Below are 23,166 nucleotides of genomic sequence, written 5' to 3'. Positions count from 1 at the left end.
TGTTTAGTTTCATTTGAAGTTATGTGTCTGAGATTAACATGTGCTCTTTTTAAGACAAGTAACATTAAAAATCAACTGGCAACCACATTCTATCTTATATATTCTAAATCCATCTATTTTTTTTAGCTTTTCCAGACACCAGGAAAGTAAAGTTGCTCCTCAGAGGGAAAAAACAATTAGAGTAAGGTAATTTGGTTGTTAAGAATTCATAAAAACAAATAAATGCCTAACATCTTCAATAAACATTAGAATATATGTATTTTTATAAACTACATTGACTGTACCTTCCACCATGAACCCAGAGACAGGAGTTTGTCTCGACAGCTCTGCTCAAAGTCTGACCAAACCTTGGCGAACATGTGGCTTTTCAAAACAAAGCAGAAACTCGGGTCAGCTGGTTTCAGGTGAGCTGACGTCAGACCAGGTGTGCTGCCCCCTACTGAGGTGTCAAGGTAACGCCCAAACTTAAAGAGAGTAAAACATTGAGTTCAACTTTTATTTGATCTCAAATGTAGCCGTTTGTGACACTTTTGTATCTTGGTCATTTTAGGTAAACGAAATAAAATAATCATATAAAGTATTCAAAGAAAGTACTTGCAATGGCCACACATGACCATTAGATGTCCCTGCTATATAGCTGCCATATACGTCCCATAACAGAACAAATTCAGTGTTTGATTTACTCTGTTTAAAGTAAAAATATTGTGTTTGTGTTTGACTCATCTACAGAAGGTTTTTCACAAACGTATTTTTGCATCTCAGTAAATTTTATCAGACAATTATTTTTTCCAGAAAACACTTGCAATGACCAAGCATGACCGCCAAGTGTCGCTAGATCCCCTCCTCTGTACTGCCATATTATGAGTCACCACAGAAAGTGAACATTCAGTGTTTGTTTTAAGTAAGAGTAAAACATTGCGTTTGTGTTTAATTAACTTGGTGTTCCAATACACTAGGTTATTGTGGTTATAAATAATCACATTATTCTCGATTAGAGAGCGAACAATACACAATATACAAAATACAAAAACAAATATATTGAAAGAGATACACATGTATTGGTTTATAATAGAATGATGGTTATTATATTTAGAAATTAGGATTTATATAATGTGCAACTTCTTTAAAGAAATAACAAGAACAAAATGTTACTACTAACAAACACACCCTTTTTACCAAAAATTATAAATAAGGTTAAAAAAAAAATTATAATCTATATATCCATCTTATTCTTTGGTTTTGGAAAAACATTTTCCCACAATAAAACACTGTCAATGAAAAGTCCATTTCTAAAAACTTACTTCGGTTATTTATAACACCTGCTCTCCCCTGCAGAGAGCGCCCTCTATGTTCATCAAAATAAAGCTACTGTTGCAGTGTGGAAAGGCCAGGACCCAGCCAGACGAGTGCGACCACTGCATATTTACTTATTATCTCTTTGAGAAAAATACATATGGGTTTTACTCTGGAAAGAAAGGAGAAAAATAAGTGTTTCACGTTACAGGATCCGCTCGTAAGCTCGGGGAAGCTGCGGCCTGGCTGTCAACACGCTGAGCTGTCTCATTGAGGACTTGGTTTGCAGCCATAACATCTCGAGCTGCAGCTGAACTCAGATGCTGCCTGGATGTCCTGGCCTGCGTCTGATGGCCGTGAAGCCGCAGACACATTCCTCACTCCTGCGTTATTATAGTCTCTGTTTCATTTCTACTTAAATAGACAGGGGACTGCTCTCTCTCCCCAATAGCGATTGTACCACAGAGAGCAGACGAGACCCCTCCTCCCTTTATATGTTTCACAGTCTCACACCATCGCTTCCTCTTTGCCTCTCCGCCCATTTCCCCCCCTCTCTTGCTCATCCATATCAAGTGACTTCCTTGTGTTGCACCCCCCAAAAAACCCCCATCCCAAACTCCTCACCCTTTCACATTTCAATTAAATGCGTCGAACTAAATAAAACATTTCCACCTAATTCACTTTCTTCTTGTTTCTGTTTTGGGAGGGGGGGGCACAGCATGCCACTTCAGGATGGTTTGAAAGGGGCATTCTCGCTGAGGGCGAGTCCTGGTGGAAGTGAGGTAATCCCGCCTGCGACTCGTGTCAAAAGCCTGAAGGATTCGTGGGAATGCGGATTGGTCACACCATTGTGCCGCTCAATCTCCCATCATGATCCATGCTGAGAATTGTCATGGCACTTAGCTAGTGTCCTCCCCCTCCCACCCAGAAACTCTGTGTCTGTGGGTGTGTGTGTGGGTGGGTGTGAGGAAGAGGAGGGAGTTAGGGGGGGGGGGGGGGGCAAACAGAGTGGCTATTATTTAGCAGGGGAATCTCTCAAACAGTAAAGGGGGAAGGGTGCAGGATGATATCAGATTCGAGCTCGCTCAGTTTGACAGAGCCTCCCGCCCCTCCCTCCGCTGGTGGTGGTAACTGCCCTGTTGCCCTGTTGCTCTGTTGCCCTGTTGCTGATGCTGGTCAGCACCTCACGTTAGATCTTGCCACATGTTATCATTAAATCTCTAAATGCAGTTTTGAATATCAGGAAATGAGGATCTGATTTCAAATGAATTAGCTCCCTCCTGTGCAATAAAACAAAAGCAATAAAACACTCCTTCGCTCCATTTCTGTCACGCTGACATCAAGGTCAAGGTTTTCTTGTTTGGTGCCACAACAACAAGTCACCACTGGACCATAAATCTGAACCAGTGGGATTGGTTCACTTGCCACAGTTGACTAAGGGCTCAATCCATCTGACCCTGCATGGTCTGAAGGATTGACACAGGCTTATGGGACTGTAGTGTACGGTCTGTATGTGAAGACAGGGAAGCAGCCCCTTGGTTTACCCCTGTGGTCGTTCCATTTCCACATCTGCCAGAGCTAATAGGTGCTGGATCAATTTCCCCTGCTCGCAGCACATTCAATGAGAAAACTGGAATGGGAGCCAGTAGAGCACACATCTCCACCAAGGCCAAAACAATCCTACACACGATTGTCTAGTACTTACAGTGGAAATATAAGAGAAAAAGGCCTAAATGATGACCTAAATGATATATTTGTGATTAAAAATAGTCCTAAACAGAGGAGAATCAAGGCCAGTGCAAATTTGTTGAAAAACACCCAATGTTGCAATGTTTATGAAAGTTGCAGAGGTAACAAAACAGCCTTCAGCCAGGAAGGAAGTTCTATGGTCGGAAAAATCAGTTCCTTAGAGGGGTTTTGGTTCACGAGTTGCTGATCACTTATAAACCAATAAACATAATTTTTCAATCGGCTCTAAATAGTCACTTTTACTGTGAACCTGTGAAATGATTCACTGTTGCATCTCTTACATGCACCTTGCACCACTGTTAGCCAATACAGATGCTTTTATGATTAAAATATGTTTTGGAATTATTTAAGATCCTTTTTCTTTGTTCTTTGTTATCATGCAGACATTGGAGAGACGTGTCAGAATCTTGTTTAAACTCTCTAAACACATAAAGACAGTACATTTAGTTCACAGTGTTCTTCTTTCCACATTCTGAAACACGTGAAAACAGCAAAGTCGGAACAACGACTTCACAACTTGATGGAGCAGCTGAAAGTAGCAGCTACAGAATTAGTTTGATAATACACTGACTGGGTATAGAGAGAATGGTTCCTCTGATATTCATCCTCCTCACCCTGAACGTCTGCTCCTGCTCTGTCCAACTTTTCTGATCAGGTGCGATCTCCTGTCAGAAGAAGTGAGTAACTGACTGAGAGCCACAGCTTAAACTGTCAAAATCAGGTTCAAGAGTAAAGAGGAACTATGATCAGTTAAAAATAGTTAAAAAGTCAATAAAAACCAGAGTTTATCTCCAATAATCAACGAAGAAACTTAAAATGTGAAGAATTTTAAACAGAGTTTCGCTGTATTTGTTACAGCAGGGAGCTCTTCCGCCTCCAGGAGCCGGGGATCATGGGAAATATCCAACGTTTAGTGAGTGGTTCCCTACAAGAAACCCACTTTATCACTTGGACATGGAGCCCAACGGAACTAAATATCACATGTGACTACACGGGGCGCTGTTGCGTAGTCAAAAGTAACATAGTGTTGCTTTAACACAAGGTCAAACTGGGCCTAAAACTGGTCGTGGTGGTTGAGCTATTTGATCATAAACTGAAAACCCTGAGCAAATAAAATTAAAAAAATTAAAGCGAAGTTAAAAAACAACATTATGATGTGTGTGTGTGTGTGTGTGTGTGTGTGTCTGAGAGAAATACATGATGTCACATCTCACTGTCTGATGTAATGGGCCTGTAACCGAAGCTCTCGATTTCTCCTCCTCTTGCAGAGACTGAGGTCAGTGTGGCATTAGTCACATTGCACACGTGTGTATGCAGATGTCGTCACAGACTGAATGCAAACACTTCATGTTCATGTCAGTGGGACCTGACAGTTACTTACCGCCTGAGAGAAGGACCAGGATCGAATATGCGGCTGATTATACCTGTAGAAACACAGAAGTCGACAAATTAACGGCTTGGAACAACCCACTTAAACTGCAGAGCTTTACAGTCATGTCGTCTACTACACTTCTTTAGATCAGACAAAGGCGTCTCTCGGGAATTTTTTTTTACGACACATAACTCACCGCTTTCAAACTCATTCGCAACCGTCTATTATCTTTATCTACGTTCCAATCTGACTCACTTTAATGTGCCCTGAATAAAAACAGATCCCGTGGCGACTTACTGTTAAATGGTTGGCATTTAGTCGCCAGTGGATCTGATAATACTTTTGGCAACCAGCCCCAGCAGCAGCATGGGAAGACAGGAAGCTTGTTCCCAATGCTCAAAATACTGCATTTACCTCAGCCGGGGCCTCACCCTGCAATTTCAGGGTATGAAATTGTCTCTGGCTAGTTTTTCCTGCCTCTCGATTGCTCACATTTTTCTCCTCCTCCTGTCATCCATAAATCTTCACGTCTTTGTCTCCTCTGTTAAATTACTAGTCTGCTGAAGGAGATGCTGATCGTGTTTTTTGCAACCTCAAATACTTGTGTACGTTCTGCCTTCCGACCGAGCAGAAAAGCTCCTACGTTTTGAAACATGGCACAGAAATTAATTGGATGCACATTTTACGCTTTGTCACAAGGAAACCGGTTTGGTTTTACAGATCACCGAGGGGAAATTAATTTGACACTTGATTAAATCCACCGTCGATCAAATTTCCATTTCCTGCGTGAGTGTCACATGCTCACCAACGATGAGTCAGCTGCTTATCTGTGACATTCACCGTAGCATCTTTCTATGAATGGGAATGTGAGTAATATGTTTTGATCGAACGGGGGGGAAAAAAAACGGATGTGACTCGCTCGTGTGCGCCTCTGAGAATAGAACTGGCCAGGGAGGGTGGTGGGTTGTTATTGTACGAGGCGTTTAGTCATTGATCACGGTGCTAATGTGGGGAGTCACACCTCCTCAGGCCTGACATCCAAGAAGCAGAGGAGATGCATCTGTTCCACGGACGGAAGGTCGATCCCTTTGCGTGTTGTCATAGATTGCAGTGGGGTGGAAGTTATTTATAATTGCGAGTGCAGAAGAATCAGGATTAGTCATAGCAGCGACATTTCTGAAGATTCCCCCAGAATGTGAAGTTGTCGTGAGAGGGTGGATGGTGAGAGATGGTCAAACACTAGAAGTATTCATAACTCAACAAAATCCAACCAGTTGTCTTAACTTTGAATTCTGTTTGATAACGTTTTCAAGTATTTCCCCTGATGAAAAAATACAATTGAAAATATTAATTTGAAAATGGCACAGGACATATTGTTCCTGTTCTTTTGTTATTAGATGGTGACCTTTTATAGGGAATAATTGTTTCTTTATTCTGAAGCAGAGCAACACTTTCTTCAATTTTCTAGTTCATATTGCTGCAGTTCCTAACAAGGTCACTCAGCAGAGCTCACAGCTCCACCCAGGCCCAACAGTCCCATTATCAAACCACATTTTATTCACTATATCCAGAATTTTAGGTGAATCTGCACTAAATTGTACAGACTCATAAATATCACTCCCTTAAATAGGCCAGAATTTCTTATAACAAGATTTAACGCTTCGCTTGCAAATTTAAAGTGAACAAAACATGTAATGGCTTCTTCTTTACAACACCAAACATTGATGAACAGATTACTTATATACCTTCACACTTATATGACTACTCTGCTGTTTTCACCTTACAGCTGTCACCATCTGTTTCCGTCTCTCCCTACCCTGTATGAACAGCAGCCGGGTTTTCTATGGCATATTTTCCCTGATGATAAAAAGCAGCCCACCCACTCGCCCTGCACCCTGTGGCTCGTTGTAAACATCAGACCCACCCTGCTCTTATGTTTGTCATCTGACCTATAGACTGTGTGTGTGTGTGTGTGAGAGAGAGGGAGGGAGGGAGGGGGACTCACCGGTTGAGGAAGTCGCTGCTAGCGTACCAGTCAGGTCCCTGTGATACATAAAGATCTGTGTGTTAACGCTTGTTGGTCTCGGTCCTGCTCGTTGTGTTTGGTCTTTTTTGGCTTTTTCTTTAATGATAACTGTAAAAGTGCAGTGTCTCCTCTTGCAGGCAGCCACATCTTACACTAATTTCATATCATGTGACGCTTTACTGCAAAAACTCTTCATCTTCATCACAGAAAGTAAATAAGCAGAGAACAAACATTCATCATATTCATACATCTCTGTCTGTGATTGCGTTAATTTAACAAGTACTTATTTGACATGCATAGTCCACTAATAAATCAGCGTTTCATTCCTGTGTGAGCATTTGTGATGTGCAGGCATGACATGTTAGCTGTTAGCGAACGTAGCAGTGGGTTAAATAGAGTGCAGGTAGTACTTAAGCAGACCACAGGCGACTAACACTTGGCAAGCTTGGGCCGAGTGAGACATGCGGACGAAGAAGAGGAAGAAGAAGAAGGAGGAGGAAGAGGAGGAGAGATAAGAGAAGAGGCCCATCTCCATTAGGGAAATCATGCAGAGAGACTCGCTCGCCCTCGACAGCGATCAAGATCCTCAGCTCCGCGATGAGAAGGTGCTGATCCCTCCCAGGCAAACTCTTCAAATCAATGGATATGGGGAGAAGCTGTCAGGCAGGAGTAATCCTAACCTCAGGTTTAAATTTTTAAAAAGGCAACATATGTTCGGGAATAAGGTTTCCTGAAGGAAAACCGGCTTGGACCATATGGCCGTCCAGCTGGAATTTATAGTTCATCAAAGAGGGGAGTTGTGACGTAACCATCACCATCTGAGATGCATCGAAAAGAGGCATCTTGACGTCAGCTATCCTGTTTCAGTGAACGCTTAAAAAAAGCAGAAGCAGCCTCAAAAGGTCAGGGTAGGTCAGAGAGAGCCTGCGCCTGCATTCAGCCCCGAGAGTGGAAGTCAGTAACTAAAGCTGCCCATCAATTAAAGCTGAAATAACATCAGCATTGTCATTTTCAGAGAGGAAATCATTAGCCCAACATGCCACATAATTGTTACAGTGACTCCACACGAAACGGTAAATGAAGACAACACAAAAGGATTCACTGAAATAACTGAAATTTTTTAATAATCGCTATTCAAATCTTACAAAAAGGCAGATAAAGCAACATCAGACACGTCTTCCCTGTATTTCTCTTAAATAATACTGTCATTCTGTCCCTTGTGACGTGTGGTCTTTTCATAGCATCGGCCAATACGAGGAAATTTGACCTGTGTGTTTGCTTTAAAAGACTAGTTATTACCATCAACCAGCTGCATGTATAGGCCCCTTCAGGTGGGGGATTGCAGGGAGCATAGCTTTAAAACCTGCACATATATCCACTGGTGACAAAATATAAAGATCATTTTACAAACTGAAGCAGCATTGTCGACTGTAGGGACTTTTAGAAATTCTTCTGAAGTGTATGCATAGCTTACAAGAGGCAACCGTTGGCAGAGGGTAATGTAACGGATCACACAAGTGTGAATTTAAAAAAGAAAGAAATATAACATGTAGTGTAAAAGCACAGTTTTACTAACAAAATATGTCCACTTATTTTTAATCTTACAACTTAGCTATGCAAATAAAATCAAACCCAGCAAGTAGATGAAGTGATAGTTGTCTGAAACGTTAAATAATGGTACCAGAGAGCATTTCAACTGAAACATGACAGTATGTACAGAGGAGTCCAGAGACACAACACAAGGCCAACGTGTCCTAAACCTGAACAGAGGGAATCCTCTTGAGGCAGAGACGGGACCGGGGGGGCAGAGGCGAGGAGGGCTGTGGGCGGTGTTAAAGGGGGATGATGACGTAATGTAGTGAGTACTACAAAAGCAAAGTACGGTTGAGGAGTAGTAGTTGGTAGTAGTAGTAACACCAGGGAAGTATGGAGGTTGGGGTGGAGAGGAGTGTGAGAAAGCCTGAAGCTGCCAAAAAACACAGCTGGACGTAGAAAAAAAAAAGGCACTGAGGAAGAACAAGACAGGAACAGGAAGCCCCGGACAGGAAGCGCATCATCAGTGAGTCAATAGCTTAAGCCGCGTGATCCAACTGACCAGTAGTGAGCGTTCTGCTGTGGTGCGCTTGGAGGCGGGGGCTACGGGGGCCTTCTTGATGTCCTCCTGGTAGGGGATGGTGGCGCTGTTGTGCAGGTCTGTGTTGGAGTAGTAGCGGCTGCCCCGGATGTGGTCCACTCGGACAAGGTTTCGCTCCCCGGCAGGCCTGTAGGGCGGAGACACTGAGGGGACCTCCTCTACTATGGTGGGGATCCTCTCGTTGCTCAGGTATCGATACAGGAGTTCTTCACCTGGAGCAGAGAGACAGATCGTTTAATGAACAGCGATAAAGAATAAATATCCACACTCATGGGTCCAGATAATAGACGTAATAAAGATGGACGACGTGTCTTCACTTCCTCCCAACATCCAGGAATGAAGCTAAAATATCTGGGATACTAACGCTGCCATTTAGTGCATTTGGAGCCAGAGTCTGTACAGTAGAGATCGAAGGTTGGAGCCGAGATAGCATCTCAGCTGACCCTCTATTATTAAACTTTAAAATATCCAATTAAATCATTGCACATAAATAAGTTTGATAAGAAGTATCGTAAGTACATTTTTGAGAAATAGTAATTTTACCTTTTTGTTAGACCTATACCGCAGACAGCCACCATGTTAGCAGGATTGTGCAAAAAATACCCGATATAGAACTTGATGGGGGAGGGGGTATGGACCAAGAAATAATCAAATTAATTCTGTAGCAGATCTGAATTTTTGGCCCTTTCTTGAACATTGGGTGACTTTTTTATATTTCAAATTTTTTGCAAATTCATATCTCAATAAATAATTCAGAGATCTTGATGATGAAAAATCCAGCATGTTTAGATTGCCAATATGTATGAACAGATGAAATTTGGTGCGAATCCAGACAATCAACATATTGTATTGAAATCAGACACATATAGCAAATCAGCCTGGGTGGAGGGATAGACTCTCCGAGCACCCTTCTAGTTTTGTCACTGTTATTGAGATGTTGTTATTCATGGTAAGACTTGGAAGTACAAAGATTCAACTTAATAGGGAAAGCATCTGTGTGTACATACCTTTCCTTCCTTGTGCCCAGGGCTTGGCGTAGGGATCCACCACTCCAGCACTAGTATCCACTGGCATAGAGAGAGGTCGGGGCTTTCCTACAGGCCAGAGTAATCAATATTCAGCATTTTATGTATTTTTAAAAATGTATCATCATTTCTATGAGTAGAATATTCATGAGATACCCTGGTGAGAATGTACTGACCACGTGAAGACTTGTGCTCCCTCATCCTGGGCTGTATCACGTTGGCTTCAATGGGACAGCCGACACTGAGCTTGTCGTAGTCTGCGATTGTGCAGCGTCTTCTGCTCTCCAGGTCCAGGAAGGAGTTTGGTGACTCAGCGCCCTTTGGTCTTTTACTGATGCTGGAGATGGCCTCTGTTCTCATCTCTCTGCAGAGGGAGAAACAAACCGCTTGTTCGTTAGTCACGGCACAACATGCCAATCCAGAATACCACAATAAGGAAGATTTGAAAGCAAATAATATTATGTTTCTAGCCTCAGTGTTATTCCAGTTAAATAAAAATGTCAAGGCTTCTACACTTCTCTTTCAAGATTAAAGGCCAATTTATGCCTCTACGTCTTTTCTAAAACGGATAGATAAGACCGCCCTATCCGTCATGGAACGCCCTCTCCGAGCGCCTCGGACAGCTTTTCGTACACCTCTGATTTTTCTAACTGTCCGTGTTTATTTCGGAGACCCAACGGACAGACCTTGGCTGTGATTGGTCCGCGAACGACATCATTTCCGTATGACGTCATTTCCGGACCTCAAACTTCCTGCTTCCTTCCCTGTGTCTGAACAAACCCAAACACAACTATGATTCTACGATTAATGTGACGTGTGTGTAAAGCCAGCGGAGTTGTCCGGCTGACGGTGGCTCGTTAGAGCACTGACGGCATGTGTGCACGGTCACATACGGTTATAACGAGCTTTCATAACGGCGCTAGCGTGCTAGGCTAGCCACCATGCTAACTGCGGTGGTAACGGTGCAAAAACCTGCCGTCACGACTTTAATTCCACTTCTATCATGACACTGTTTCTATAATACCGCCAGGTTAGAAGCAAACACTGGGTAGTTGTTAGTGCCGGGAGTCCCTGCTGACTGTGTGTGGAAGCTGGGGGGGAGCTAGCTCCGTGTAGCTTCTAGCTACATGTAGCCTCAAGCAGATTCAAGCTGTGGACCGGGGAACCGCTGCGCTAAGAAACAAGTACATCAGCATTTTGACCCGCTGGGTGTCACTTTATTTAGTTCTGTTAGTTGCCATGGTTCAGTGTGTGGGAGGCAAGCTAACAGAGGTAAACAGACACACGTGGACTTCTTCTTCCCAAATGGGGTAGGCTTCTCTGAGCTCGTCTTCCATTGCGCCACCTATGGGTTTGGCGGTGAATTATTTTCGACGTACGGTGGTCGGAGAGGTAAAAATCAAAAAGACTCTTTGCCCCCCGTGGAGCCCTCTCCGAGAAACGGATACGTAGAAGCATACTGGAGCCTTAAGCCCTGTTAGCATTTTAAGCAAAGCAGGCACGCTCTGTCTTTTTCCTGTAGTTGTGGATGAAGCAGTTGTTGTGTAAGGTCTGTGGTGGGACTGGTGGGAGGAGTGGGCTGAAGATGAGCAGAACAGAAAGTAGAGTAGGAGGCAGAAAAAGAAGAAGTAAGGCGATAACGGTCCCAAAGGTTGAGTGAGGGGGTTACTGCATCGCCTACTGCGGGCTGGAATCTGGCCACCGTCCCTCTGGCTAGGAGTTCTTTAAGTTGTTTCATAGCTTCTATTTCAACTCCACTTAATGAATAAAACTTAGTTCTATGTTTTAATTTAAAAACGCATCAACTCTAATATGGATACGTCTGGCGTCCACACAACTCCGGAGTTTTAGAGCCGTTGAAACGTTAGGCTGCCTGTCCTATTTGAGTTTGAACTCTGGGGCTGCATTTCATTCTGGACGGATAGAAACGGAGATGTTTGGAAAAAACAACAACTGCTTGCTGATTGGGTCAAATTGGCTGATTGGTTATGACACAACTGCTCACGTGTGCAGAAGCCGAGCTACTTTTTGAAGCCGAGGAAATGGGATGTCTCACCGTGGGGTGTATGGCATTTGAGGGGGAGGTGGGATGTACAAGTCCATGATGGCTGGCTTCTCTTTTTTGGTCGATCCGTTGGCTGAGCCGCAGGGAGACTGGGCTCTGATCAGGGAGGAATTATTCTGGAAAATAAAACACAATGAATCAGTCAAAACGGTCAATATCACACACAATTAATGATCAGGGACAGAATAGTGTCTTTTATGAAACCGAATTAAAAGATTGAAAAACATCAAAAAAGCTGGTAAATGGGAGGAGTCCGCCAGATGTGGCGAGATAGTTTAAGTGCTTGTGCGTCTCCCCGAGTATAAATCTTCTTGGTTGAGGTACGGAAAGATTGTAAGTGAAGTCCAGAGTAGCCAGTGAGACGTGTACTTAAAACTGTATTCATTTACCACAGTTATGTGTCCCAACACTCAACAACATCGCGCCCTTGACTTGTACCACACTTAGTCTCCTCCAGTCTCATCAGACCAACATGATACACTGATAGAGCAGAGCTGTAGAAGTGATTAATGACAAACTTAAAATCTGCCATTGGATCTCATGATTCATTCATCCTTTGTTTTCTTCACATAGCTGCCATGTGCACAAACTGTATAACATTACAAAGCCAGTGCCATTATTTTTGAATCAGTGTGTGATGTGTCTCTGTTTTGCCTCCTGCGGTCTTATTTTCACAGATAGCCGAGATGGTTAGCTGTGATACCTCGGACTACTTGTTAAAACAAGATGCTGGTGGACACTGGCCACCTTTGTGTTGGGAGGCTTTGTTGTTTTGAGAAACCTACTCTTATCTGATATCCTCTCGTCTTGCCTTCTCAGGCTGTAAAACAAAAACGTGATGAGATAATGTCAGGGGCTGAATCCTGGTAGTCTGAGCTCACAACAGGCTTATTGTCTCCGTCTCTGTCTGTCAAACGGGACTCAGGTGCCCAGACGTGGTTAAAAGCGGAGCCGAGCCTAATATGTTCACATGAGGAAGACAGGCAAATTGGATTACAGTCGCATAACCTTATTAGCACAATGTTAATCAGCTACCTCTGACCCTACTTTGAACAAAAGACGTTTAGGCTGTTTTCTCTCAAGTGACATCATCTAAAGACCTATGTTCTTCATCTGACTGAAAACATCTGGGTCAATAGTCTCTAATAACCCAGATGCAGTCTCACCAGACACAAAACTATAAGCTGGCAGCTTCATATCCGAGACTGAATGACATCATGAGACGTGTACTGTTTGTCTCTGATAATACACAGGAGGAAAAACTTGAAACACAATTAAGCCAGCAGCACTTTCAGGGTGGCTCCACGACACTTGTCTGAACTTGTTAGTTCGGGAATCAACTCCCTTAAATCTGATAATTTGTTGACAATGAAAAAGGGCTTTTGTTAACGTGTGTGTGTGTGTGTGTGTGTGTGTGTGTGTGTGTGTGTGTGTGTGTGTGTGTGTGTGTGAGTGTGTGTGTTTATACCTGAGGTACTGGCGGCTTCCAGCGCATGTTCTTTAGTGGGGCCGGGGTAAAACCTGTGGTGCCAGTGGGCCTCTTCTTGAGGAGGAGCGCCACACCTTTAGGGTCCTCCCTCAGTTTGACGACCAGGTTTTTCAGCTGCCAGCCCACCTGGTTGACATGATGTGAACACACAGAGACATATACACAGTGAGGTTTAGTAATACTTTATGTATGTATCCTCATTTACCAACGTAGCCATTTTCACATATGAAAAAACAAAGCAGGACATTGTCCGCGTTTTTCTGAATTCTCTTAATTTTTTTGTCTTTAGTTTTGCCTCCGTTGGGTCTCAGAAAATTCATAAGCACGCCAACTCGCTCGCTGTAAATTTTTCCTCCTGTATTTTCACATTGGGTCATGGAGATTTTACTGGGGAGCTGGCTGGAAAAGTAAAACAAAAATCGGGAGCAACTGACTCCGAGTTTTGCGTTCTCACATACAGGGAAAACATCAGGACTACCTTTATTGTGTGTGTGCTGTACTAACCACTACTTATGGTCAGATATGTGCAGAAGATACAGTATCAATAAAAGTGAAGGTTCTCACCACTGTCTGCTGGTGGACCTGGATCACCTCATCACCGGCGTGGATCTTCCTGGTCAGGTCTGCAGGCGACTAAACAACAAGCATACAATTATGAGGTCAAAGTCTGACAAGACAGCGTTCATACAACAAGGAACCTACTGCCAACACAAAACTTATTACCAAATCCTTACTAGAAGGAACGTGTGTTTTTTCAAACAGCAAATAACTGATGAACAAACCCTGTAGAGTTCAAAGTCGTGAGAAAAGGCAAACACTGTCTGCTGATGTTTATCAGTTCAATTGTTTTTCATGTCCCAGGGATGTCAAACGGGATTAACTCGTCATTATCTGTGATGATTCAGGTCCTGATTCACAATTAACGACCGGAGGTGTGAGGACTCGACCGTGGCTGTGACGCTGCTGCATTAGTCACCAACTGGTTGTCTCCGTGTGTGTGTGGGGGTGGGATTTATTTTTGTGGATGCTGTTTGTGATATTTTGTCGTTACTGGAATGCATCAACAAATGAGTGGTTCCTAACTCCTCCGGATACAGTAAATCAATGAGCCCTCAGTATCGGAGGAGGAGAATGAAGAGGAAGTTGGAGGAGGATGAGAACATTAACTTGTTCCTGAGACCAAGATGCAAGAAATTCTTATTTTTATATGTCAGAACCGAAAAGAGGGTCATTTTACATATGAAGAACGCAGCAGGAGATTCTGCAGTAAGACGTGTTCACAACAACACAGACGTCTCAGGAGCAGGTGTGGGGGGGCGGAAAAGGCAGAGGCAGGATATGCTGTATGAATTGGAGTTCATACATTTTTGTCTGCAGCACATTGACACCGGCCTGCGTCACCAAAAACTATTGAATCTTGTGTTCTTGCTTTGGTGACATCTTCTTTATGTATGGCACCCTTTCCTCTACCAGAGATTTTTGTTTTGTTTTTGGCTTTTATTCAGTTTTGCATCTGTAGCATGTTAGAAACGTCATGAATGCTCCCACTATCCGGAGAATCTCCTTCTGTTTTCTCACAGAGCGTCTTACTCGGCTTCTTACTCGGCCATTTGTGTTCTGACATACAGCCCCTCAGAAGCTAAGTGCAGGTCTGAGAGCAGCTAAATTATCAGTTATTTCTTAACCTCCATATGTTTTTGCAATTACAAAATATATTCAGCCCTGGATAGTGGCAAATTGTTAAACTTACATGTTCTGTGGTTCCTGTGATGACATGTAACCCATCGTAGGTAGACTTGATGTACATCCCCTATGATTAAAAAAACACAAGACAACATATCTCAACTTTGAGGTTAAAATACAATATTCCCAGAGGGAGACAACTGTATGACGGGGATGTGGGGGGGTCACAATTTGACACACATAGCAGGCATTCCTGGCCCGATGAAGCCCAGACGCAGACAGCATGATTAGGGATAGAAGGAAAAATATCTGAGCATTCCTTACCAAACCCTCGCCCGGTTTGATATTGGTCAGCAGGACTTCGTCCAAGCAGGCCGACTGGCTCATCAGGGGGTCCGAGGTGGTTCTCACAGTCTGATCGCAGATGCTGTTCAAAACCTTTGACTGTGGAGGAGAAGGTGAAAAAAACAAAACGCTGCCATGAGTTAAATAAGAAGCACAAGACTGATAATCTTTGATTATAAGTGGCGTGTTAAATCCTATAATGGTGCACTGTGGTTTGCAAAGGGTATCGTGTGCTTCGCAGGTTAGAACAAGTCAGGTTACGCTGCAACGCGTGAATCTCGTGACATAAAGATTTTATGTTTAGAAAAAGGTTTAATGGGCTATAAAGGACCATTAGTGCATCAGTGCACACGCAGCACTGAAATCCCTTCTGTCTGCTGCGTCCTTTGCTTCTGTTAGAACAGAAAGTGTAATTTGTCCTCACTAGAGGGATCTGTTCTTTGGCGCGTGTGTTTTGTTTCAAACACATTTCACAAATTTATATAACAGAATTGGAGGAGAATAAGATGCAGCACAGTCTAGGAGCAAAAGACGAGAGCGAGACAATGCAAAATGGTACAAAGAGATCCTCATCTCTACAGTTGACTTCACTTGGGTTGTCTGAGAGAGAGAGACACAGTGCTAGAGGAAGCTCAGTGTTAGACCAAGGAGTCTCGAGAGTGTCAGCAGCAGGAAAACGCTGATTGATGGCCCGGGCGTATTAGTGCCGCCTCCTCCACTGGCAATCCTATAGACCTGTCTGCTCCATTCACTCAGAAAACTGACCTTGCTACTGAGAGCATGGCACACAATCGCAATCTAAAAGGACATTTATCCAAACAATCAAAAAGGACCCTTTACCCCCTAAAAAGGCCCTTCCAGGTCTCCTTTAGTTTATATATTTGGCAAACAAACCAGAAGAGATAGAGTTTACTCACAACTTCCAGGATCTTCTCCTCCATCTCGTAAACACTGCAGTCCTGTAGCAAAGAAGACAGTGATGACAGATCAGACGTGGGAGCGGTAAACAACAGGGAAGAGGTTATTTAATGGCTAGATAGACCGGGAGAGCGAAGTATAGGGGTTGAGTAAACACAATGTAATCAGCATTCCAGATATAGAACCGACAAAAATGGAGAACAGCCACAAATAAACAGCTTTTAGTGTCAAAAGACCTCTTTCGCCTTAATTCTGGGGATGCTGTAATTGCATAATGCCCAGTGTGGTTCAGTAAACTATATGAACACTCATATAGTATTGTGCAGAAGACATAGAGAGGGAAAACATGTGTCGAAGTTCAGAATGCCCTGACGCAAAAGAAAGCTTTGTTTATGTGGAAGAATTTAGGGGGACAGGCCTCTTTTTTTAAAGGAATTTTTTCCAGCTTTAAGGACAGTGAGCGTGAAATGGGGGGGGCAGGGGTCGCCTAAGTCTGCCAAAGCCGAGTAGCTGTGATCTTGGTTGTTTGGGGGTGGGGGTGAGAGGGGGGACGCTGACAAAATGTGCAAGGTCAGCTGGGAAACTGACCACCGTGCCGGACACAGGACTCACAGACTGCAGCTGGACTGGACACAGCTGAGGCAACAGCCTCCCCTGACAACTGTGTTGTTGGTGCTGAAAGGGCCCCTGGTTAGGAGCGGGTAGTCCACTGTGTGGTTTTTGGTGCGGGTGGGGATGGGGGTGGGGGTGGGAATGCCCCAAGGGAAACCATCCATCAAAACACAGGAGAAACGCTTCTGTCAAAAACCAAAGAGCACGGAGAAACACTCGCTTATTTCCGGAGAACCCTCGCAAGCCACAAACCTTTTGTCGAGGCAAAATAAAGAGAGAACGGGTGCTGTGGCCCTCACAGTATTAGGGACGTGCATGGGCATGTGCCAGGTACAAAGCCTGCTCTGTTGCTCTTTGTAAATCCATTGTGCAGACAGCCATTGGGGGGGGTCGAGCAAGTTTTTCCATATTTCCATAGCTTGCACATTCCGCTGGGCTAAAGGCGAGAGTGTGTTTTCACATGCACTTGACATACTGTCATTACTGTTGGTTTGTTTGCATTGACGAGATTTGCATCTGTCCATGGCAAAGTACATCCTACGCTTCCTAAGTATTATGTTTGGATTTATGATTGAGCGCCTGCTTCAAGGACTTTTGGTAAAGTAATACACATGTAGCTTTTCTATATTTCCTTCACTTGGGGGGAAAGTTAAAACCCAAATAAACATCGAGCTGGAGTCATAATAGGTTTCTTTTTACATACTGTACATTTGTCACAAAGTTATGTTTCCATATAACATATTTTCAGCCAAGAACATATGGTGGTTTTGGGAAGAATTTAGCTATGTGTGTGTGTGTGTGTGTGTGTGTGTGTGTAAACATGCAAGTGCATATTTCCTTTTTAGACACTGGCCCATGTTTGGATGAATACACTTCAAACTGAGCCAAAAGGGATGAGCTAAAAATACATATTTTAATGTTTAGAGGTTGTGAAACAAAAACGGCGTGTTATGTGCTGCAGACACGACTCGGCACATCTCCCATCAAGCTTTAACATTTGAGGAACCTTTCTCTTGTTTCACGCTACCATCGAATCATGTGAAAAACAATATTGCAGATAATCCTGTTCGTGATATCCCAAATAATCCCACATCTCTGCTAAAAACCAAAGTCCTTCTAGTAGACAGGAGCCGGATCGTAACTAAGCACTGAGAGAGGCTGAGGGACAATTCCCTGGGTGTACTGATCCAGCACGTCATGAACTTGATCCCACAGCCGGTGTGGCTCAGATGACTTTCTGTGCACTGCTCCCTGGGCTTTTGATCTGTCACCAGAGCGATTTGCATGGTCGCACAGTGCTGGAATCTGGGGGGGGATGCTGCCTTTACACCAGAGAGAAATAAAGCAGTGCAATACTTTGGAAATGGCCCGTTAGTCATATGGTATCAATAAATGATGGATAGGTTGTTAAACGTTAAGTGTTTGGCCGACATATTAGTGAGAAAATACACATCTCATCCAATAATTCAGGAGTAGGAAGAGTGGACACACGGGGGAATAGATGAAAAATGTGTTCTTTGAAAGATAATGACCTCCATGCAGACAGGTCAGCCAAGATGGGTGATGCTTCCACGGTTTTATGGCTGTGTCCCATTGTGTGCGTACACACAGGCTTCATTCAAGCAGAACACATAAATTGTGCCATCTGAAAAGCCCCAATTTTAGTCTTGAGTTCATGAACGAGTCGGTGGACCTCATGCAGCCCTCCCCCATCATTAAACTAATCACTGTGGCAGTCTCCTGTGCAACCTACTTCATGAACAAGTGGCTCAGATGCCTGCTTGTGTGTTGTTGAAAAACAAAGGGAGACCAAACGGTCTGAATCGAGAAAAAGTCCAGAATCTTGCAATTTTGAGCGAAAGTTCAGATGCTTAAATGACGGTATTAGTTTGAAAGCATCTCTCATCGGTGCTTCCGCAGCTCTACAAAATTCTACGAGTTAGGGAATAAGGGAGCAAACTACATCTCCCCTCCAGCTGCTGGAGGAAACTAATCGCTCTAAAGCTCTTTCAGCACCTAGCGGTAGTTTATTCCACACCATAACCTCCCCACTTCTTCACGTGGCAGTGTGGGAAATGTATACCCCCACTCGACTGGATGACCATGACCGAGACACCCATAGTAAATCACCAGAGGTGGTGAAATCCCAGACTCTGGCGAGGAAACAGGCACTCTGGGAAAGGAATTTATTTTGATGTAATAACCCTCTAAAAAATGACACCTGTGGACTCGGCAGCCACTTTCACTGGCAGTGTAAAATGAGTTGCTTATGAGACAAAGCCTTTGGGGGGGGACAGATTGTATATACCAACTAAAGGGAAACTCACCAGCTGCCTTTGTTTAAAGAAACTGTATGAAAAACCACCGCTGGCTGGATAAAACTGTCGGAAGAAACACCCATGATGCAACGTTAGGGCAATTCTCTGCAGAGAGGCTGAGATATATGGCTGTGGATGTTTGCTGCTGCTCTGCTTTCACTGTTAGCTGCCTATCTGGCAGTCAGATGGACCACCTCCTCATACATGCGTTCAACCTCCACGCAGGAAGTGCTTTCATACGGTTTGGTCTCCCACTGAGAGCATCTTGGAGAAGCAAAAACAGGAACCACATGGCTGAGGGAGTACAGCATCCTGGGGAATGTTGTCAAGCACCGCTAAAAGAGCACCGGTGGCTTTTATGAAACTGGAAACACAAAAGCAGCGTTTACCATTAAACGGCCCAGCACTAAGGGGGTCGTCCCTATTAGCCAGCACGAGGAGGAAAACAGAACCAAGAAAAACATCAGCATTTGCAATAATGTGCTCGAGACTGCTGGCTTCAGGCTTCTGCCATCGCTGCCAGACCACATTTCCCACAACTCTCTTCTCCTGCACTTTATCCTGCACGTCTGTGCCCTTGAGCTGGTATGTGCTCAGTGGAAAAAAACTATTTTATGTGTGTGTGCCTTTGTGTGTAAGTTTCCCTGAGGCGGTCTACATGTGTGTTGTTGAGCTAACTAGCGTGCAGACCTGTTGAACTGTGGTGGTGAGCTCCAGGCACAGCTGAATGATCTTGTTCTTGGTGGCTGTGAAGTCACTGATCCCTGTAAGAGGCGTCCTGCAAGCAGACAAAGGAGAAAAGGGAGAACATTAGGAACCAGCGATGGACTGAAGAGTTGTGTTGAAATTGGATCTCACTCACACTGCATGACAGCACAATTTAAAAAACAATGCACAGAAAAACCAACGTTTGATATCTCGGAAGTCTTCAAGTTGTAAAACACTAAAAACTGAAACTGGATACGTGACTGTGTAGTAACATGAAGTCAGCTATAACATTAAGCTTCACAGCAGATGCACCTTGCTGTGCTCACTGTGTGTGGGTGACTGACCACAGACAGACTAGGTTGTAACTCAAGAACGTCACCATCTAAAAACGCACAAACTCTAAAATAGCTCTGCAAACATCAGGCCCCAAACCTCCATGCGGTCCCTGAAATATGTGAGTGGGCCTCATCATATTAGATGAGATCTGAGTTAAAGCTTTAGCAACACAACACAGAGCAGCAGGGCCGACATGGGGAGGACACTCCATCCAGAGGCAAAGGATCAGTGAAGAAAGTGAAATTCGCCTGTTTATCGTAACTTGTTGTTTACTTTGTGAAAATAAAAAGTTAAAAACATGTTGATTAAATTTTGAAAACCGCTCTGGTAGAACTATTTCTATGTTCTGACCATCTGAGTCCGTCAGCTGCAACACCAAGTCTATGAAGTTTTTTTATGAAAAGGAATGCCCCATATTAGATTTTTGCCAATATCCAATAAGCCAACTTGTTTTGTTTGATTGCGGATAGAGATATATGCAAATGCTTTCCTTTTACTACTGAGAACAATAGGTCTCTACTCTACTGTCATGAAATCCACGTTATTATGTCTACTCTGAGCCCGATGGCCCATTGGGAGATGCAGACTTACATTTCTTTCAAAATTGCATAGTTACTAGGCTAAATAAGAAAATTATTTAGTCAATGGTTCGAGTTGCATGCTCATAATTAAATTTCATCTCACCTGCCTGTCATATTTGATTTAAAGCCTTTATCTGCCAATGGGCAGTCAATATAATCCCCACTTAGTAAATGGGATGCTGCAAAATGCCAGCATAAAAATATATTAGCATTTGATATTAACATTTTTGACAATGACACTTAACTTCAGCCCGCTAAAACTCAACCCTGGCAACCTGCTTCATATGCTCTGCTTTTACAGTGTTTTGGAGCGGGTCACCAGGAGAGCAGAGGGGATACAGACATCACATCCAAACAAAGATATTCATTTCAACCGCCCGTCAGTCTGGAATCAGCCACACCTCACACACGGTGTTGTCAAATCATGTCTTTATGCAAAACTCTTTGGGTTGCAGCCAGTTTAAGCAGCGATCACATGTCAACCTGTTGTCACACCTGATCTGATACACAGTGTAAGGTGCTGGGGATAGTTCTAGTACCTGTCGAGCCACGCCAGGAGGCTCTTCGCGGCGCCGATCAGCTCCACCACAGAGGTGAGGAAGTCGTTGGGGGGCTTGCGAGCGGTGCTGCCTTCATACGCCGGGCTTTTCCTTCTATCACTCGTGGCCATGTGCAGACTGTTGGTGGCAGCTCTCATCCTCACAACCAGATTCTTCAAGTTGTCCGTTTCAACTCCGTAGTTCTGAAACGGTAAACAAATACACATTGTAAATAAAAGTATGCAATCAGGGTCTATGTTGGAGGAAATGTGGAGAACAGCTGGCAGATCATTTCCATATATTTTGGAGCTGCCCAGCCATTCAGCCATACTGTCAGGTTGTAATACAAGTAATACAGACTTTTTTTGGAGATGGATTTGACTGTTCCTTTTCTACAGTTTATTTGGGCAATATCGCAGCTCACCTACTGGTGCAAGACAAATATTTGCTAAAGATATTATTAGCAGCCAGCAAGAAAGCTGTAACACGAAAATGGCTACAGGCCGAACCCCCAACAGAGACTGACTGGATAGATACTGTAACTGATATTCAAAATATGGAGAGAATGACTTTTTCGCTGAATCTACGGTTTGACAATTTTTTGCAGTATTGGGAAAAATGGATTGTGTTTGTGACCTCACAGGATCATCACTGATCTGTTACTGTGTGAATTGACATTTATTTCCATCAGTAAACCATCAGTATAAATGTATAGGTGACCAACTTTTTGTTCATTGTATCTTTGTTTCTTTAAAAATAAAGTATAAAAAAGAAAGTAAATCAATAAATCCAATCAAAGTGAGCATCAAAAAGGACTCATCCTTCACAGTCCAGACCTGGGACGTAGTTTCTCTATCAGTGGTTTCCTGCACAATAAATTTGACGGGTGTGATTTAAATGCACTTGACTCTCAGAATGAGCAAAGACATGAATTGACCTTCAGTCCTCTCTAACAAGGACAGGCACGTGCCATCACCTGATTCCTGTGAAGGGGAGCAAAGTATGCATTCTTGAGCCTGGGTTGTTTCCTGCTTCTGCATTCCTTCACTTTATAGGTTATTGACATGCACAAGGCAGCACAGGTCTGTGTCTTCGAGGGTTACTGAGAACAGCAGAGTCCAGCAATGAACTGGCCTAATGCAGGGCTTTTCTTAGAAGGATGACATGACCAATTATTGATGTTCTCATTAAATAAATGGCCTTGTAGTGATTTGTTGGTTAAAGGTAATCAGGAGAGAGGTGGCCAGGCTCTTGTCCTGGTGATTATCAGTTTACATGGTGTTGCAAAGCCCGCCAGCATTGCTGCTGTACGTGTGATGTGATGTTCCAGTAGCTAAATCTGCTTTGCAAGGAGTAAAAAAAACCAGCATGTGTTGGCAAACACCAGGGGAGATCTGCAAGTGGTTAGCGACTCTGTTTATTCCACTGCCACTTGCCAACGTGTGCTCAAAAAAACATAGAAATAATTTTACTTACTTCAGTCCCAAAGGAACCACTGGAATTACTGGACTAGTTAAACAGTAGCTGTAGGCAACTTAACTCCTGCCACACAAGAGATGAAATAGCATGTTGAAACACCATTAAAGAGAAGAAAACTTGATCAAAGAATATATGGAAAGTCATTTGATGGTTTGGTTACTCATTCATCCATGCACACAGTTCACAAGTGAAAACGTTGAGCCCAAATAGGCAGCGCGAGGACTTTCCAGATCAAAACCTCTCTCCTGGCTTTTTCATTAGCAGGCCAATCTCACAGGAGTCACAACAGCTCTGGTGAATGCGCAGATGTCCGGCTCGAGCGTTTGTCACGCACTGCCAGCTGAGCTGAAAACCACGCCTGAGCAAAGAAATCTGTGGTTCCAATCAAACACAATTTTTCATTCTCAACGACGTTTCAAGCCACATTTACATTCTTTCGAAGCCTTTTTATAGACTCTGAGTTAATCTAGAATCAAGACGGAAGGGATGTTTTT

The 23,166-nt window shown here is 43.5% G+C and overlaps 1 protein-coding gene across 1 annotated transcript in view; it reads right to left on the bottom strand.

Annotated features, from left to right (window-relative positions):
• Positions 1 to 7,596: 7,596 nt before the first annotated feature.
• Positions 7,597 to 23,166, bottom strand: part of LOC133016031 (connector enhancer of kinase suppressor of ras 3-like) — a 34,990-nt gene continuing 19,420 nt past the window's right edge. The window contains exons 3-13 of the mRNA XM_061083332.1: positions 21,194 to 21,396; positions 19,720 to 19,807; positions 16,099 to 16,140; positions 15,161 to 15,280; positions 14,904 to 14,963; positions 13,718 to 13,786; positions 13,133 to 13,279; positions 11,656 to 11,780; positions 9,776 to 9,963; positions 9,582 to 9,668; positions 7,597 to 8,786 (exon numbers count right to left, since the gene is read on the bottom strand). Of these exons, the coding sequence (XP_060939315.1) occupies positions 8,497 to 8,786; positions 9,582 to 9,668; positions 9,776 to 9,963; positions 11,656 to 11,780; positions 13,133 to 13,279; positions 13,718 to 13,786; positions 14,904 to 14,963; positions 15,161 to 15,280; positions 16,099 to 16,140; positions 19,720 to 19,807; positions 21,194 to 21,396 (1,419 nt within the window). The 3' untranslated portion in view covers positions 7,597 to 8,496. The remainder of the gene's footprint in view (positions 8,787 to 9,581; positions 9,669 to 9,775; positions 9,964 to 11,655; positions 11,781 to 13,132; positions 13,280 to 13,717; positions 13,787 to 14,903; positions 14,964 to 15,160; positions 15,281 to 16,098; positions 16,141 to 19,719; positions 19,808 to 21,193; positions 21,397 to 23,166) is intronic.

This window comes from Limanda limanda, chromosome 12 (assembly GCF_963576545.1).
Source record: "Limanda limanda chromosome 12, fLimLim1.1, whole genome shotgun sequence".
Taxonomy (NCBI): Eukaryota; Metazoa; Chordata; class Actinopteri; order Pleuronectiformes; family Pleuronectidae; genus Limanda; species Limanda limanda.
This window is presented reverse-complemented; position numbering and strand designations above follow the sequence as displayed.